Source organism: Oryzias latipes, chromosome 2 (assembly GCF_053564925.1).
Source record: "Oryzias latipes strain Hd-rR chromosome 2, Olatipes_Hd-rR_3.1".
NCBI classification, from domain to species: Eukaryota; Metazoa; Chordata; class Actinopteri; order Beloniformes; family Adrianichthyidae; genus Oryzias; species Oryzias latipes.
This window is the reverse complement of record NC_136238.1, coordinates 41,325,689-41,342,374: the sequence shown is the minus strand read 5'-3', so window position 1 is coordinate 41,342,374 and position 16,686 is coordinate 41,325,689. Positions and strand designations below refer to the sequence as shown.

The 16,686-nt window shown below is 39.8% G+C and overlaps 1 protein-coding gene across 1 annotated transcript in view; it reads left to right on the top strand.

The window, feature by feature from the left end:
* The first annotated feature begins 3,349 nt into the window (after nt 1-3,349).
* Nucleotides 3,350-16,686, top strand: part of LOC101170570 (inactive dipeptidyl peptidase 10) — an 82,463-nt gene continuing 69,126 nt past the window's right edge. Inside the window, exon 1 of the mRNA XM_023963965.2 lies at nt 3,350-3,815. Within this exon, the coding sequence (XP_023819733.1) occupies nt 3,756-3,815 (60 nt within the window). The 5' untranslated portion in view covers nt 3,350-3,755. The remainder of the gene's footprint in view (nt 3,816-16,686) is intronic.

The window sequence follows — 16,686 nt, the reverse complement described above, 5'->3', positions numbered from 1 at the left end:
CCTTTATGATCAATTTTCAAACTGTTGGTACTTCCATGTTTTGAAAATGATGTTGATATGTGACTACACAATTTGAGTCCCGGATTGGTCAAACTTTAACTGGTTTAACTTGCATTCAATGGCCGTGCATTTTGCATGTAGAGCTTTAAAACTTGAGTTTGGAGTTTTGAACGCGGAGGCCCGAAACACATCTACGGGCGTTTAGATAGACCTTTCATTGGAAGTAGTTGCTTGAACACGTGTTGGTGTGGCTGATGTGAACGTACCATTAGTCGCACCCCTGGCTAAACTATGCAAAAGAACACAACTTAAACCTCAAATAATATAACTCAAGTCGTTAGGGGTTCTAATCCCATCTTCAACAGCATAGATTGTCATGGTTTGGGTTTTTTTTTTTATTGGTTTTTCCGTTCTATCTTGTTCAGTCATGCCTGAGTTTTGTTTCCTGTTTTATTTTGATAGGTTTCCTGTTGTGTCATGTTTTTGAGTTTTATTTCCTTGGTCCCCATCTGCCCTGATCATGATCACCTGTGTCTTGTCAGTCCTGTCTGTATATAAGTCTCGTCTCTGCCTTCCTCTTGTGCTGGTCCATTAACGTCTCTTCCCTGACTGTCTAGTCCATGTCTGTCTCCTGCCACGATTTGCCCACAGTGAGTTTTGTTTTGTTTTACCCTGCTCTGCAGCGCCTTTTGTTAATTAAACCCCTTGCCTTGGAACCGTTTGCCTCCGTCTCTGCATTTTGGGTCCTTGACGCTACCCCCCCCCCCCCCCCCCACACACACACACACACACACACACCTGACAGGGGTTTGCAAACGTTTTTGGAAAGAGACAGATTCAGTTAGGTGAATATGTCTGATCCGCCTCCATCTGTGTTTCGTTGCTATATCGTTGTTCACCTTTCATCTTCAACCACAGACTGTTCAGTTTTTTATTTTTCCACAGTGCACTGTTTTCTGCATCCTGATCGGCTGTAGACCTCAATCTGTGCTGTATCTCCTATACAATGTATAATTGTATAATTGTATAATACAATGTATAATTGTATAATACAATGTATCTCCTATACTCACTCAAGTTTCCTTTGAGTAATAAATAGTAGCGGCAAAATTAAGTAGTATTACATTAAAAAATGAAACATTTATTTAAAAAAAAAACTTCAGCATGAACAAACTGTGCAATAAACAAAATACAGTAAAAAAATCAGATGACCACAGAAACAGACATGTAAATAAACTGAGGATCATTCAGTTAAATGAAGGCGTTTTTCCACACATTGGTTCATATAATATAAAACTACAAAGATAATCTCAGAAATCCTCGGCTAGAATTCCAAAATGTGAAAATGAAATCTGAATCTTGGGGAAAAGTTCTGCTTTTAGTCTCATTTCTGGTTTCTGGAGCCTATCCCAGCTAGAGTTAAACAAAGGCAGGTCACCCTAAAGGCCCGTACACACCGGGACGAATATTCGCCAGGCGTTATTCGCCAGCGTTTTTCGCCACGTTTGTGTTCACACCCAGGCGATTTTCGCTGACGATGAGCCGAGCGAACATGCAATTTCATTCCCTGACATTAGATGGCGCTTAATGTAAAACAGAAATGCTCCTGTACACAAGGTGGCGCTGCGCAACTTTACGCTTTTTAAAGTCGCTTTTCCCTCAGAAGAAGAGAGCGCTTGTCAGAATCAAACAAAGAAAACATGAATATTTCAAGCACCAGTAGCTCTAACTGGTGCTTGGTTCGGGGATATTTTAGAATGTCCGTCATTATTTCTTTGCGGCAGTGCAGACGCTACTCGGCGTCTATCTTCTTCGCTGGTATGTGTGCTCAGCAAGGCAGTTTTGTGTTTGAGCGCCCCCAAGTTGTGTTTTACTGTAACTTCAGAAGCTCCAGACACGTGTGCAAAAGCGCCATTCTCATTGTTCGAAGAGATTTCGACGTGACGCGTCAAAAAAAAAAAACGAACCCGAGGCGTTTTGTTTTTTTTGACGCTTTGACGCGTGGCGTCTTTCGCGTCGGTGTGCATACTCTCATTGGTGCCCTTTGTTTAGTCACGAGGCGTTAAACGTCGGCGAATATCTCGCGCGAAATTCGTCCCGGTGTGTACAGGCCTTAAGGCTACACAAAGGCATTTTTTCGTAGAGACACCAATTAATGTAGAGAACATGTTTTCAGACTGTGGCAGGAAGCCGGAGAGTCGAGGAAAACCTATGCAAACAAGGGGAGAAGATCCAATCTCTTCACAGAACTGATCCAGCTGGGATTTACAGACGTCGCCATGTTAGAGTCGAATGATGATGATCTGCGTGTGACAGATTCACTAAAATAATACTTTTAACAAAATGGCATCTTTTCTTAAGTTTTGTCTCCAAAGCAACCATTTAATTTTTGGTCACCTTGGTGTGAGAAACCTGTCATAATTTTTAGTACTGGCTAAAGTAAATCTTTGGATTACCGTCGCAACTGATGTATTTGGAAGTTTTTCCAATTCAGACGCTATTTTTTCGCGGTATGGACACCGCCATATTGGCGCCAGTCGTCATTAAGCCTCGATCCGATCTATCTCCACCCCTACCACTTGAAAGCGGACTATATAAAATCTGTCAGTCAGAACTTTTGAACGTTGGCATCTGGTGGTCAGTTTATAACTCAAATAACTTGGACTACAGAAATAGTCAAACTTTTTTTTCATGAAATATCATGAAAAAAAGAACATGTTAAAAAAAAAGGTAGCAGAGCAAGAATAGTTATGGGATTTTGGCTTCTTGAAACCAGCAGGTACTTCCTGTTTGAAACGGGATGGGGAAGGCGTCACTCAGTCCAGTTCTCATATACAGTCGATGACCGTGGCATGTATGTATTCGGTCATTTTGTACCAACCTACCAATGTGAAAGACCTTGACCGGCCTGCACAGAACCGTGACCTCAACCAATGAACCGCCTTTGGGAGGAAACGGGGTGAAATCAGGTCTTCTCATCCAACATTAGCATCCAAGCTCACAAACGTGGAAGAATTATCAAACATTTCCATAAACCTGTTGAAGCAGCGAAGGCGGACATCATACTAAACCCCACGGATTACAGTGGGACACCATCCGAGTTCATGCGCGCAAAGACAGATAACAGAATCCTTTCGGGCGATACGGTTTTCAAGTGCAGAGCCACCGCTTCAACTTTTTTTTTGTAGTAATCCAGCTTTCAAATGGAACAAAGGCATCAGCAGCAGGAGGTTGTGGGAAGTCAAAGACTTCACCTCAGCTCGCACCCATCGTATCAAAACTTCCCTCAACGTGTGGAGGAGGGCTTTGAATACAACAGCTCCCACCATACGCCCGCAAAATCTTCGCCTGGAGCGCATTTGCATTGTGATGAAGAGCTGTCTTCGCACGTGGGAGGCTCTGGCAAGCATCCTGGTTTCTGAACTGTCTATCAGCTGCATGGGGAACAGCGGATAGTTGCTATAGAGGCAAAGAGGAGTGGAGAGCGCCGAGGAGAAGCGTGCAGACGCACTGACGGCTCTCAGAGACAAAAGGAAAACGCATCATCTGCTGAAACGAGTGTGGAGACGCCTCAGTAAGGCAGAGGAAGAGGAGCTTCTGATTCCTATATATTTCTATTTTTTTTAGAAGCACTTTGCGAGTAGATCATCTATGGAAGAAGAGCTGGAGTAAGTCAGAGAAGAAACTTCATCCCTTCAGGGTTTTTTTTACTCTTTTTTTTTTTTTTTTTTCTGCTGTTCACTTGAGGGGCCAAGATGAACCAAACTGCCTCCGTCTCGCATCAGATTGAGTGTCAGCCTGTCAAAGATATCAAGGTAAGACAAAAAAGAACCAGGATGTAGTTGCTTCCCAGCAGCACAACACAAAAAAAACCCAAAACATCCTGAACTTTCCCTTTCTAAAGGTGCCTTTTTTGAGGTTTTATCCACATCTAAAATGCTGAAAACGCCTCAATTTTCACTTATTTTTCATACTTCCCTTCATCTGGAGCATGACAGGAATTTCAATGACTCCCTTTGCACTTCTTTCAGATGCATTTCTCACTTTGTGTTTACCGCTTTCATTATTTGCCCTTAAGTCAGTTCTCTTCATCACACCTTTTTGTCGCTGCCATCAGGTGTTGAAAAGCCTCTTATTTGTTTTCTCACTAAACATTTTTTTGATCCGAAACGAATGGATTCCACCGTTTAGATTAGCAGAAGGGAAAGATGTGGTCTTGCATTTTTATTGGGATTAAAAATATTTTCTTGATATTAAAAAAAACCCCACATCAGATGCCTGTCTATGCCTCAAAGAAAGGAAATGTATCTTTTTTAAATTGTATTTATTTTTCAAACTAGCTAATCTGGCTTTTGATTCACGGTTATTTCTTAAGGCCATGTCAGGCAGCTGTTACACGTATCTTCCATGTATGAAAGACGTGCGTGATATACATTCACAAGTGTTTCTTGCGTTCGTCGATGGGCACAGATGTTCATCGAGGGGTTTTGGCTGACGGGTCTTTATGTGATTCTGTTCTTTTACATAGTTTATGCACCATTATTATGTAAATCTTAGCAATTGTGCATGATTCTTGTGAGATTCTTGCGAGATTCTTGCAAGATGGATACACAAATTTGTGGCTTTTCACGGCCGTTCCACGTATGTCTAACTGACTTTTCGCGCATGTACCACTGATGGGGAACTTTTATATTGCGTAGACGGCGCAAATATCACGTAATAATTCCGTAGTTGACACACGAATCACTAATGAATTGTATATAAACAGCCCAATAGTCACACACGATTCATGGTCTATGTCGGTATACGGTTTTTTGAAGAGCGTGTGTTATTTAGGTGTCGTCGGTGACGTCTCAGGTGTTAAAGGGTTGTTCAACAAGTAAATAGCAGACGGCTTGTTACAAAATAGATTTTGTAACCCTTGTGCTATCCTAGGCACTTTAACATTAGGAGTTGGGTCATCCAGACCCACTAGACAGTGCTCTGAACCTTTTTTCTTCAATGATTTGTGATCTTCACTGGTGTCCATGGATTACATGAAATCTTTCCACCTTTATCCACCTTTGTCATGGTAGGAAGAACACGTCAATGTAAGGGGGGGTCATCTAAGATAGCACAAGGGTTAAGGTCGTGAGAAAACACAACAATGGATACATCTGGTTTGATTTACTATTTACTAGAGATACTTTTTTTTCAAATGTAAATGTCGATTTCGTGTTTGTGATGAAAAATGACGCTCCAACAGAATTGTGGTGTTTTGATTGACGTAACGGTTTGGTCATAACAGATGTGCTTCTACCGACTGCCTGGTTTGTCCCTTCTTTTTGTGAAGTATTGGAAAGTGAAGCTACTTTTTTTTATTAATTATGTTTGTATACATTTCTTGTTTGACTGAACAGAAAAGTGCACCTTCTTTCAAGCTAACATCTTTTTCAATCTAACATTTTTTCAAGCCAACCATATAAAGATAGCATTTCTTTCAAGCTAGCTTGTTTTTAAGATACGATTTCTTTTAAGATTCCATTTCTACCAATCTCACATTTGTTTCAGGCTCACATTTCTGTTAAGGTAGCAGTTAGCAACATTTTCCATGGTGTAGCCCGGCTAGCTTTGTGTGTTTTGGCTTGAGTAATAGTTAGTTGCTAGAAGTTTTATTGTGGTGTTGGTCCTTTCTAGTATAGTGCATTCCTGATGACTTATCATGCATGTTCACCATTAAAAAAATTAATTGATATCATTTTTTTAAACGTGATATACATTTTTTTAACTTTTTTTTAAATTTGCTAATTTCTTTGCCAAATTTACCTATTGTATTTATTACATATATCGCAGTTGGATGTGTTTGTGTGACTCATTAGTTGTATAATAAAACTTTTTGAGTTTTGGATTGTCCACATTTTAGCTTATTATGACATCATCAAAAGTTATCTAAGTATTGACAAATAAGTGGAATGAACAAACCTGATAGGATGGTCAATGAAACCATCATAAGTTAAGTTCAAGATTATTGTCGTAAATGTTAGAATTAAGTACAAAGGAAAATTAGACAGCAAGTTTCTTTTGTTAAACTGCAGCATTCTGATGGGGACCATATTTCTTATGTGACACGCCCCTAGTGGTTACTTGATGAACTGACCTGGCTCCAGTTACTTTTATTTTCAAATCAGTCTCTTTTGAGAGATTATAACTTCTGTAAACATCTAAAAGCATAAAGCAATTATAAATTTTAAAGATATTTAGGACTGAACCACAAAGGAAAGCTGTGAAAAGCTGACGATGCTGTATCCAAACAAAAATCCATAAGAAAGATGTTAACAACCCATAAACTTTAGGAGATTAATCGGTCATGAAACTAGAAGGAGTTACAACACTTTATCCAACTTAAAACATAAAATAAATGCCTCCTGGAAGCTAATATAAGTTTTCCATGATGGATTTCCAGCGGCGTTCCATCTCCTGTGACCACCGTCGATGATATTCTCGGGCGGAACAGCAAACCTCAGAAAATGAAAACGATTCATTATCGCTCCCAGTTTATGCAAAGCACTTCTTAGCTGCAGATCTCTGAGACAGAGCGCCTGACAGCTACCCATGAGCAAAGTATAATCCGCCACAATCTTGAGCTGCTGCAGCCCCTCAGCGGTAATCTAGCAGGGAGGGGGGGAGCTTTGATGAGAACGGAAATAGGACCTTTTTTGACAAAAAAACCCCACTAAATTCAAGTGTTGATGTTGTTTTGGGGGGAAATTAAATCCAGCAGCAACACTTTAAAAGATCTCTGATTATCATGCAGGAGCCTCTTGACAAACGTTGGCTTGAACTTCATGAAGCACAAATGCACACGGATGCAGCAATCCTGGTTGGAATCATAAAAACCCCGTCTGTCCACTTTCCACACCAACACCGTGGGCGTCCCCCGCCTACACGCCGTCGGTGCTCACCTCCACACGCAATCAGGAAGTGATCAAGCACAACTCAAGAGTCAAGAAGCTAAGTGGAAGATTTTCATGAACACCTGTGAAAAAGTGACTTTATATATATAATGAAATGCCACTCGAAACATAAAAAGCAAGATTTGTTTGTGGCTTTCCAAACAAAATGGAAAACGCGACAGCAAATGTTTTTCTTCAAAAAGATGAAAAGCTTTTCAAAGCCTCTGACAGTTTCTTTCTTTGCTTGTTGTAGCTGCAGAATATTGATTGAAATCCCTCAAATTCGCAAAACAGAGACTTTTTTTATGTTTTAGAGACTTAAAATCCCACTTTTGAGCTATTTTAAGCCTAGAGATCCGTTCACCCGGCCTCGGCATCGTACATTCAAGCGACCACTGTCAATGAAAAGTCTGTGTTAATGCACGTTTCGGGCTTACACCTTCAAAACGCTCATGTTCATGCACAGCAATGCAAGTTTTTGGGACACTACGAGCAAAATGTACAGCTGTTAAACGCGCATTGCTAGACAAACCAGGTCAAACTTTGACCAGCCGGGGACTAGGATTTGGTACCGACGTATAGATTTGGTTTTTCTGGTAATAAATACCCAAACAGAACAACAAGCTTGGCGACGTCTGCATTTGTTGTTCAGAGAACGATCAATGAAGGCCATTTCAAGACTCCTAGCACTAAAACAAACTGTGTCCGTTTGGCCACCAAATCTTGAGATTGGCACCATTTTGACGGTTTGTACCAAACCACTTCCAATAAGTGGTCTATGTAAACATGCATTTCAGGCTTCCACGTTCAAAACTCTCATGTTGACGCATAGCTATGGATGTTTTATGACTGTTTTTGGGTTTTACGTATAAAACGTGCGGCCATTGAACATGTATTGCCAGCTAAAACAGGTCAAACGTTGACCAATAAGGGACCCAGATTTGGTAGTGACGTATAGAATTGGTTTAACTCAGACACATCGATGAGCCTGACGACGTCTGCATTTGTTTTTCTTTAAATAAAGACAAATCAAAGCCGCTCTAATGACAGGATGGTAATCCATATCCGCCATTTCAGGGGCGCTGGCAGTAAATCGAACCGTCCGTTTCGCGCCCAAATAGTGAGGTTTGCACCATTTCGCACTTAGCCTCTTCCAACCGTAGGTGGCAGACATGGGCTAGAAAAAGGAGAAAAAGAAGACAAAAGCCCTCCCTGTTGGTGCAGTTTGAAGACCATATAGGCTTAATGTTTTGCATTCAAGAGCGCGCGTCAAATGCCGATGTGTACGATTTTAGCCAAAATTGTAAAACCTGTAGTTTTCTAGGATCTAGTTGCTTCAGAGGTGCAGTACTTGTTCAGAAATCACCTCTGAGTAGTGGGAGGGACTATTTGTGCGGAGCAAACCCCCCCCCCCCCCCCTTGCTGAGAGCTCTCTGTTTACATGCGTCTGCTAGCCCCTAACAGGTCAAAGGAGGAAAACAAAGATGTCCATGGATATTTTTTGCCTTCAACTGGGCGGAGCATGTATCTTGTGGCCCCGCCCAGCATATTTTCTATGTAACTACGCATCTTTTCAAACAACAGTCAATTTTTAGCTTCTGTTCTTGGAAAAACCATCAGTTTTTTGTTGTTTTCGTAAAGAAAATTTGAAGATTGTTTCTTTGGATTAAAATATTTACAGACAACGTTTATTGAGCAACATTTTATATCTCAGTTTTAAAGGCAGAACATTTCAAACGAAAGAGTTATCCGAGATGTAAAACCTTAAATTCCTTGTCAGCTCCCCTCAATGACAATCTTTTATCATTTTCTGATTCATTATCTTTCCCCACTTTGTGCTGCCGCTGCTCTAAAGCCGGTTTGTTGCTAAGTAACGTGTTATTCAGAGACATTTTCATCATCATATACATCTCCGTTAAGTCCCATTCGCACAGGGTCAGCAGAGTGGGAGTGTTGATGCGCTGGAATTCACAGTGAGTCAGCCGCCGGAGCGCCGCGCGTCCCTTCGCCTGAAAGGACGGCCAAAGACTTTTTCTGCTTTTGTTCTGCCGTTTTTGAAACGATCACGCTTTGAAAGATATGACCTCACCTGGAACTCAAAGCCTGAAACATCAACCACAAATGACATCGAACAATCCTTTTTTCTCACCTTAAATATTAATTTCCAATATAAAAACCATATAGTTTAATTAAATTACATGATTAAATTATAGATTGATCCTTTGAATGGACATTCCAGTTCCCTATCTGGGATTTTATGAACTCTATTAGGCGGTTTAATTTGCTGCTGAATGATTTCACCATTTATTTTTCACATAAATGAAGCTTTGAAACAGTAATCAGGAGTAGCAGAGCCAGAAATGAGGAAGCTCCAGCATCTATGAATCAAAGCAAATAGAACCCGACTCTTTGCAGAAACTGGATTTTCCCAAATTAACTTTTAATAAAGGATTGATCCACCGGCTATGTGGCTACTGCTGTGTTTTTATGGGTTTAAAATACATGTTTGCAAATTATTAACATGATTTTTTAGCATTTAAAAGAAAATTTTGGGCTTCCGTGTGAAAAGTGGGCGGATGTGGGAACTCTGTGATAACAGTTAAGGAGAACAATTAGGCTTTCTTATCCGTTTTTAGAACTTCAAATGAAAATAAAGACAAAAGCAATTTCTAGGTCCTTGAAAAGTTTGTGAAAAACGAAATTTTCTGGAAAGTTTTGAAAAAGTCATGAAATTTTTATATTTTGGATGCAAAAAACAAAAAATAAACTAGTTTAAGACGAGATTTGAATTTAAATTGTGGCATAAAATCAACCTGATGCTATCGGTGATGAGAGTTTACGTTGTTTACATTCTCTTGTCCTCGGCATTCTGTCCCCAGCATTGAAAAACATGAAGTCTTTATAATTATGAAAAAATTATATCAAATTAACAATGAGGGTTAAAATGTATATAACAAGAAATATCATGAAAATCAAAACATTGTTTTGAACAGTAAATAGAGCAGATTCCGTTATTCTGAAGGTATTTTGTCTCAAGAATCAGTGAGTTCTTAAAAATATTAGAACAAAAATATGCTTCCATGTGTTACTGCAGTTTCCTCCACACCAACCCAAAGGTTTGTTGATATGGCGACTGCAATTTTAACGGCGAGGCAGAAAAACTTGGTTGAATCTGTTTGTGTATTGGTTTGATTTAGCGACAACAAAAGTCTGACTGAAATGTGTTTATTTTTGTTTTTAGGAAATTTGGTGAAAGGTTATGGAAAAATTTTGGGAAACTATTGCTAAAAAAGTGTACAAACCCTGGACATAATTTCAATAATATCTATCAAAGAAATGTGAAAAATAATAGTTTGAGGGGTTTTTTTTGGGGTCAAATTAGGAACATTTTAAGGACTTTCAGGGTCCAATGTTACCAATACTGTATTTTTTTTAGTATAAGTTGTGTTTCTTTGCATAGTTTGGTAACCTATACTTATCTGTGTGCGATTTTCCCACTAGAGGGCGCCGTAGGTTTGTGTATCAGTATTTGGCACTGACAGCAACACAGAAGAAGAAGCAGCGACCTCAGCAAAAACGATGAAGAATTCCACAGATTTAGTGACTTAAAGGGAAAGCTGACTTGTTAGCATGTTTTTTTTTTCTGCTATGAGGCCGGAATAATTGTTAACATGTTGCAATAATAGACTAGATTTCTCTGATGTTTCATGAAGATAAATACGGTTACGGTCATGAAGCGTATTTATTCAGTCTATTAATGTCATCTTTTCTATGAATTTGTCTTATCTTGTTCCTGTATTTTGTTAATTACATTTTTCCCCAAAAGTGCGACTAATGAGGGTTGTTTTTGTTTGTTTTTTTGTTGCGCATTTTTTGGCATCCACCACTTATACTCTTGTAGTCCAAAAAATACAGATGACCACGTTACTGATAATAAAACCCAAACTATGCTTGATATGAAGGAATATTCAAATAAAAAACTGTCCATGAAATATTATTAGAAAAATAAAATGAAATCTCATCTGAAACCAGTAAATGAGGCCAACGTGAAGAACTCATACTCGGTTGTTGTGTTTTGGTCATTTCCGTGCGGCTTTCTCCACCTCCATCCCTCCTCCACCCGACAGCAGAATCCCCTGCTGTTACCACTTTCTCTGCATTTCCACATTGACACACGGATTTTTCGGGCCTAAACAAATCTTTTTGTCTGAGGTTTTGGTGTTTTCAGGGTTTCCATCAGACCGTTTATCCTGACAGTGGGGATTCTGAGTGGTGTGAAGGCAGTGGGGGTCGTGGGGGTCGTGGGAGGGTGGGGTGGACGTTAGATAAACCTTGGACTGCTTACTGTCACTGGAGGTGTCAGGGTTTCTCTCCGTTAAGCTGCTGGCGTCTGGAGCTGCTGCACAGGTTGTTGAAACGGTAGGATTTCTAACACTGCCCTCTGCTGGGGTGTCATGATCTTTTACAAAAAATATTTTAATCCCCACCTTCATTTAGAAACAAGACCCCAGCTGTGTTCTCATTAGCTGGTGTTGAGTTCTTATCTTGTTTTTTTCTTTGTCAGTCAGACTTCCGTCTTTCAAAATCTCACTCCTGACCCAGAATGTTGGCAAGGGTTCCCTTAACCCTTGCATTATCCTGGGCACTTTGACATTGGGAGTTGGGTCATCTAGACCCACTAGACAGTGCGCTGAACCTTTTTTCTTCAATGATTTGTGATCTTCACTGGTGTCCATGGATTACATGAAATCTTTCCACCTTTGTCGTGGTAGGGAGAACACGTCAATGGTCATCTTGACCCCATAGGATAGCACAAGGGTTAAAAGAAGCCGTTTTTAAAGCCGTAGTCTCAACTGTCCTTACGGGTGGCAAATGGTCGAACCTGTACAAGGGAGGCAGACGCCCCGCACCAAATATCAAGGTCGTAGACCGCTGGGTGAATCCGTAAAAAAGAAAATGTCCATGCACATTTTTTCTATGCTGGGGGCAATAAGGGTAAGTAAGGGGGAAGTAGTTGTGGCACGGGTGAGTCAAGAAAGTTTCAATGATTTCTTCTGTTGCACTCTTCAAATGTTGGTTATTGCAGAAAAAAAAAAGAAAACTTCCCATCGATCCATCTGACCAATCACCTGTCTCTAGGGTCCTCTAGGCATTCTGGGTAGTGTAGTCTTACAAATGCCTTAATCTAGGAGATCTTTAGATCTAACAAAAAAAAAATTTCAAAGTTTTTCATCAAACACCAAATCTGTAGTAATGGACGAGTAAAAGTAGACTTTTTTGAGCCGATCAAGCAGACCGGGCTTTTTCCTACCAGCGCCGAACCCCGCAAAGGTGGACAGATTGCCGTCCTGCCAGGGTTCCGCTGGCCGTGCCGTGCCTAAACGTGCTCACAATCACTGAATATTAACATTAGCTCTGTGTCATCGTCGCCATCTGCCACCGTAGAGATGCTGTCAAGAGGAAAAGACTCCAGCGAGCAGCTCAAAACCACGTGAAGGTAGACGATTGAAGCAGTTTTGCCCTCGTCTTCATCATCACATGGGGGCTAAAAATGATCACAGACCAAATTAGCACGGCGGCTTTTCGTTTCCCTACAGATTTGGTGCTTAGATATCTTGAAAGTGAAGCTTTTGTCTGCCTTAGCACGAGAACGGCAGACAACGGCGTGCGACACAAAGTCCCCCCCCCCAAAGCTCCTGACTGCACAGCGGGAGATTAACACACAGGAGCGACGCAGAGAGCAAATCTGCCAGGCATTGTCCAGATTTTACACCAGCTCGTCCAAAACACACAGTCGATGCTACTACAGGAATAGTAGATTTTTCTATTTACTTGATGTTTTTTTCATGTAAATGTTGGATTTTTCACAGTTAATTCCAACTGTTTTATTTACTATTTTAGTGGAATACAGTTCTAGAATTTTACACCTTCACTGTGGCCTTCTGGGAAAATGGAATAGAGTTCAAATTTAAAGTTTTTTATATAAAACACGTTCTGTGAAAAGTGCTGGAAGTGCTTGAGGAAAGAACCAGAATGAAACCATGGAAACGCAGAAAGTTCATCTAAAATCTACACAGGCATCAATACAAAAGAGTTTGTCTGCAGAAAATCCCTAAAAAACATATTTAACCAAAAAAAGTTTATGGATACATCAACTCATTTAAGGTGTTTTTTAAATGTGAAATACAGAAAAACAAACATTTTAAAAATATTTAAGCTGTGGAAAATAAAGAAATTATCAATAATTGAGGTAAATGCTAAACTGAATGGTTTTTTTAGTTTGCAAAGATTTGTTTTTAAGTTCCTTACAATGTATGACATCACAAAACAAACAGAATAAGTCATTTAGAAGGGAAAAAAAAATTACGAAAAATCATAAATACATATTTAGATTAACCCCATATAATGTCTCATGATCCAAATGGCCCTAAAAACCAAATGTAGTTTTCTGCCCTGTAGTTCATCATTGAACCAGTGGGTAAATTGCTAAACACTCATGTCAATATTTAAAGAAATGTATATTTACTTTGGGATTTTGCCAAATGATTTAAAAAAAACTTTGTATATTCCAAAAAACCTAAACTATCTGTCAGATCTTTGAGTTATTGGTCCTAATAGGGTTAAAATATCAGCTGTATTTAAGTTGGTTCCCTAAAAAATCCCTTTTAAAATTATTTTTAATTTGAATCCAAATCAATGTTGGAAACGATCAAATTGGATGTACATTAAAATATTTGGACCTTTGAATTAAACTTCTTTTACAAATACAAATGTTTATATACATTTTAATAGAATAAAAACATGTTTTTTCATCTTTGCAATTTTCTCTTGCAATTTTGTCTTTCTATCATTTATTTTTATAATTAATGAAAATTATTGGGCAGCCAAACAGGAATATGAATTATTTATTGTATTTCACTTATTTATTCGTTATTATCATGTTATGATTGTTTATTATTTTTATTTGATTAATTATTTCCATTATTATTGTTGTTTATATTTTACCATTATTATTAATAATATTATTATTATTACGTTGTATTCTGGCTAGTGGAAAAATAGGTGAATATGAATTAAGCTTTTTTTTCTTTAAAAAAGAAATCTAAGCTGTTATGACTTTTTTTATTCACCCATTTCCACAGCAGATGGCAGTATTGCAGTTCTTTTTCTGGATTCCTGTTGAAGTCTTAGTTGAACCTCCTCTGAAAATTCAGGTGACGAAGACCAAATCTGTCATAAAGCAAACGTAAAAACATTGAATTTCCTCTATTTGAGGCGTCAGCCTTCAGTCAATTTCCCAGCTTCTTCTCCCCGGCGCTCCTCCTTGTTGCCCCGGCTGTTGTTTACTCAGATGAATTTTTATTTTTGGGTCAGTGAGTCACCGCAGCTCTTGCGGGGCCGCCAAGTACCACTTCAGGAATCATCTCAAGTTAGGCCACTCGGAAATATAATTGCCCAGGCGAAGGTCACGGCGATGAAGGCTGCGGCCCGGAGGCTACATTCTGCTGCACAGTGATGGATTCCTCCAGCGTGGAGGAGAAGAGGAAACAACATCTGGAGAGCAGGCAGCGCATACACAAATAATTCAAGGACAGAGCCTTTGGTCTGCACTCGGGACAGTAAATCTAGTGCGCTGATATCTAAGGAAATGAATGGCTTCATGAGCGGCATTAATCATGGACGCCAGGCGCCCTCTAATGAAGAAAGAAGAGATAATCGGAGATGTGCCCGACTGAAAACACAGATCTGAAGCCATATGGTTTCCAGGGTTTGGTTGAGGTAAACGAGTTCCCGCAGTGATCACTGAAGGTTTCCGGATCATTTGAGGAAGTCGGATACACTCTGACAGCCGAGGCGTAAAAAATAGACTGTTACCGCTTTAACAAACGGTAACGGCTAACTCCCAACTTTGTTTGTAATATGTCAAACAAAAAAACACAGTGAGAGTATTGTATTCCTACACGTTAGACGCTTTAGCGTTTACCTTTACACCCAATCCGCTTTCAACTCGTAAAAAAACCAGACTGATTCCGCTAAACAAATGTTACTATGACTACGCTAAATCAGATAGTCGTAATAGTTGCTGCTTGTTTTGTGAAGATTGGTGGGGAACAAGCGCCATAGCTTCATGTGTTTGCCGTGAGTACCGCACAGAGTTTTTAATGTCGTCCTCGTCCAATTAAAAGCCCTGTCACATAGCCACTACATCTGTTTTGCGATGTATACGTTTTGAAAATTGGTCATACGTGAATATATGTGGAAAAAGTGAGGAAAATTGTGGTTGTTGCGTGACAGATGTATCACGCATGTACCACGTCAAAACCATTGAGGAAGTATGAATAAACCAGGCAAAGAACACATAAATCAACGTAGAAACATGAACCGTGGGTGATTATTGCGTTGTTGCCTGTTACCTGTGTTCACGGTTATTCTTGAGCTTCTTTGTTACACGCTACACGTTAGCCACATTAGGAAGCGTTAGTCGCATTAGCATATTCACAACAACTTTATTGCAACTTGTAAAAAACAGACTGATACCGCTAAAACAAACGTTACTGTGACTACGCTAACTCTCAACCTTGTTGGTAACACACAAAAAAAACAGTCCGATATCATTATATGTTAGCTATGTTAGCATATTTACAATAACACTCAACCTTGTTTGCAGCTCATTAAAAAACAGACTGATACCATTAAAACAAACTTTACTATGACCACGCTAACTGCTAACCATGCTACACGTTAGCCGCGTTAGAGTATTAATCATAATAATAATATAAGATTAGACTTATCTGTGCTTTTCCAGACGCTCAAAGCACTTACAATGGGTCCATTATTCAATCATACTCGGTGATGGTCTCTACTGATGTAGCCACAGCTGCCCCGGGGCAAACTGACAGAGGCAGTTCGCGCCAACAGCCCCTCTGACCATCATCAGGACATTCATACGCATTCACACACCAGTGGAGCCGCACAGGGTGAAGTGTCTTGCCCAAGCAGACGTCAACAGTCGATTAGGGAGAGCGGGGATCGAACCGCCGACCCTTCAACCGCCTGAGCCACTGCTGCCCGTCTTCACAATAACACACAGCCAAACATTTTGACAGATCGCCATGTACCTCTCAAAGTCGCAACGACATCATTAAACACAACTAGAATGAATCCTTCTACAAAGGCCTCAGGATTAGAAGGTGCACTGATATACTTTGAAAAACATTAAGGCTTTTAATTTTGCTTTATAGTTTGGAAACCTCATTATGCCCGCCTACATAAATGATGCAAGTATAATTACTCGTCATCGTATGTAAATATATTTTCACCCACACATACAGTCCATTGACCCCATTAAATATTACTTATGCCAAATATATTCTTATTAATTGCTTGAGAAGGAGGAAGCATATTTATAAAATCCCGCCCCATTAAAGTTTATGTTTTCCATAAACATAATGGTTACACAATGCACCGTACAAAAGAGAGATGTCATCCACCACCAAAAGATATGAAATAAACAAACAAGCTCTTTAATGGACAACACCCCAGCATGATGTTAATTACATGTTGCAATGTGGATTGAATGTTTTCATCCTCGCCCCCCATAAAGAGAAGATCATGCAAATAATACCCGCAGTTTAGATTCATCAACGGGAAACAGCAGGTACCAATCAGCTGTTAACAACATCTCACCCAACAGGAGACGCCTTCATTACCCCGCCGTGCCGCTGGAACCCGCCACACACTGTTCGGTAGCGTT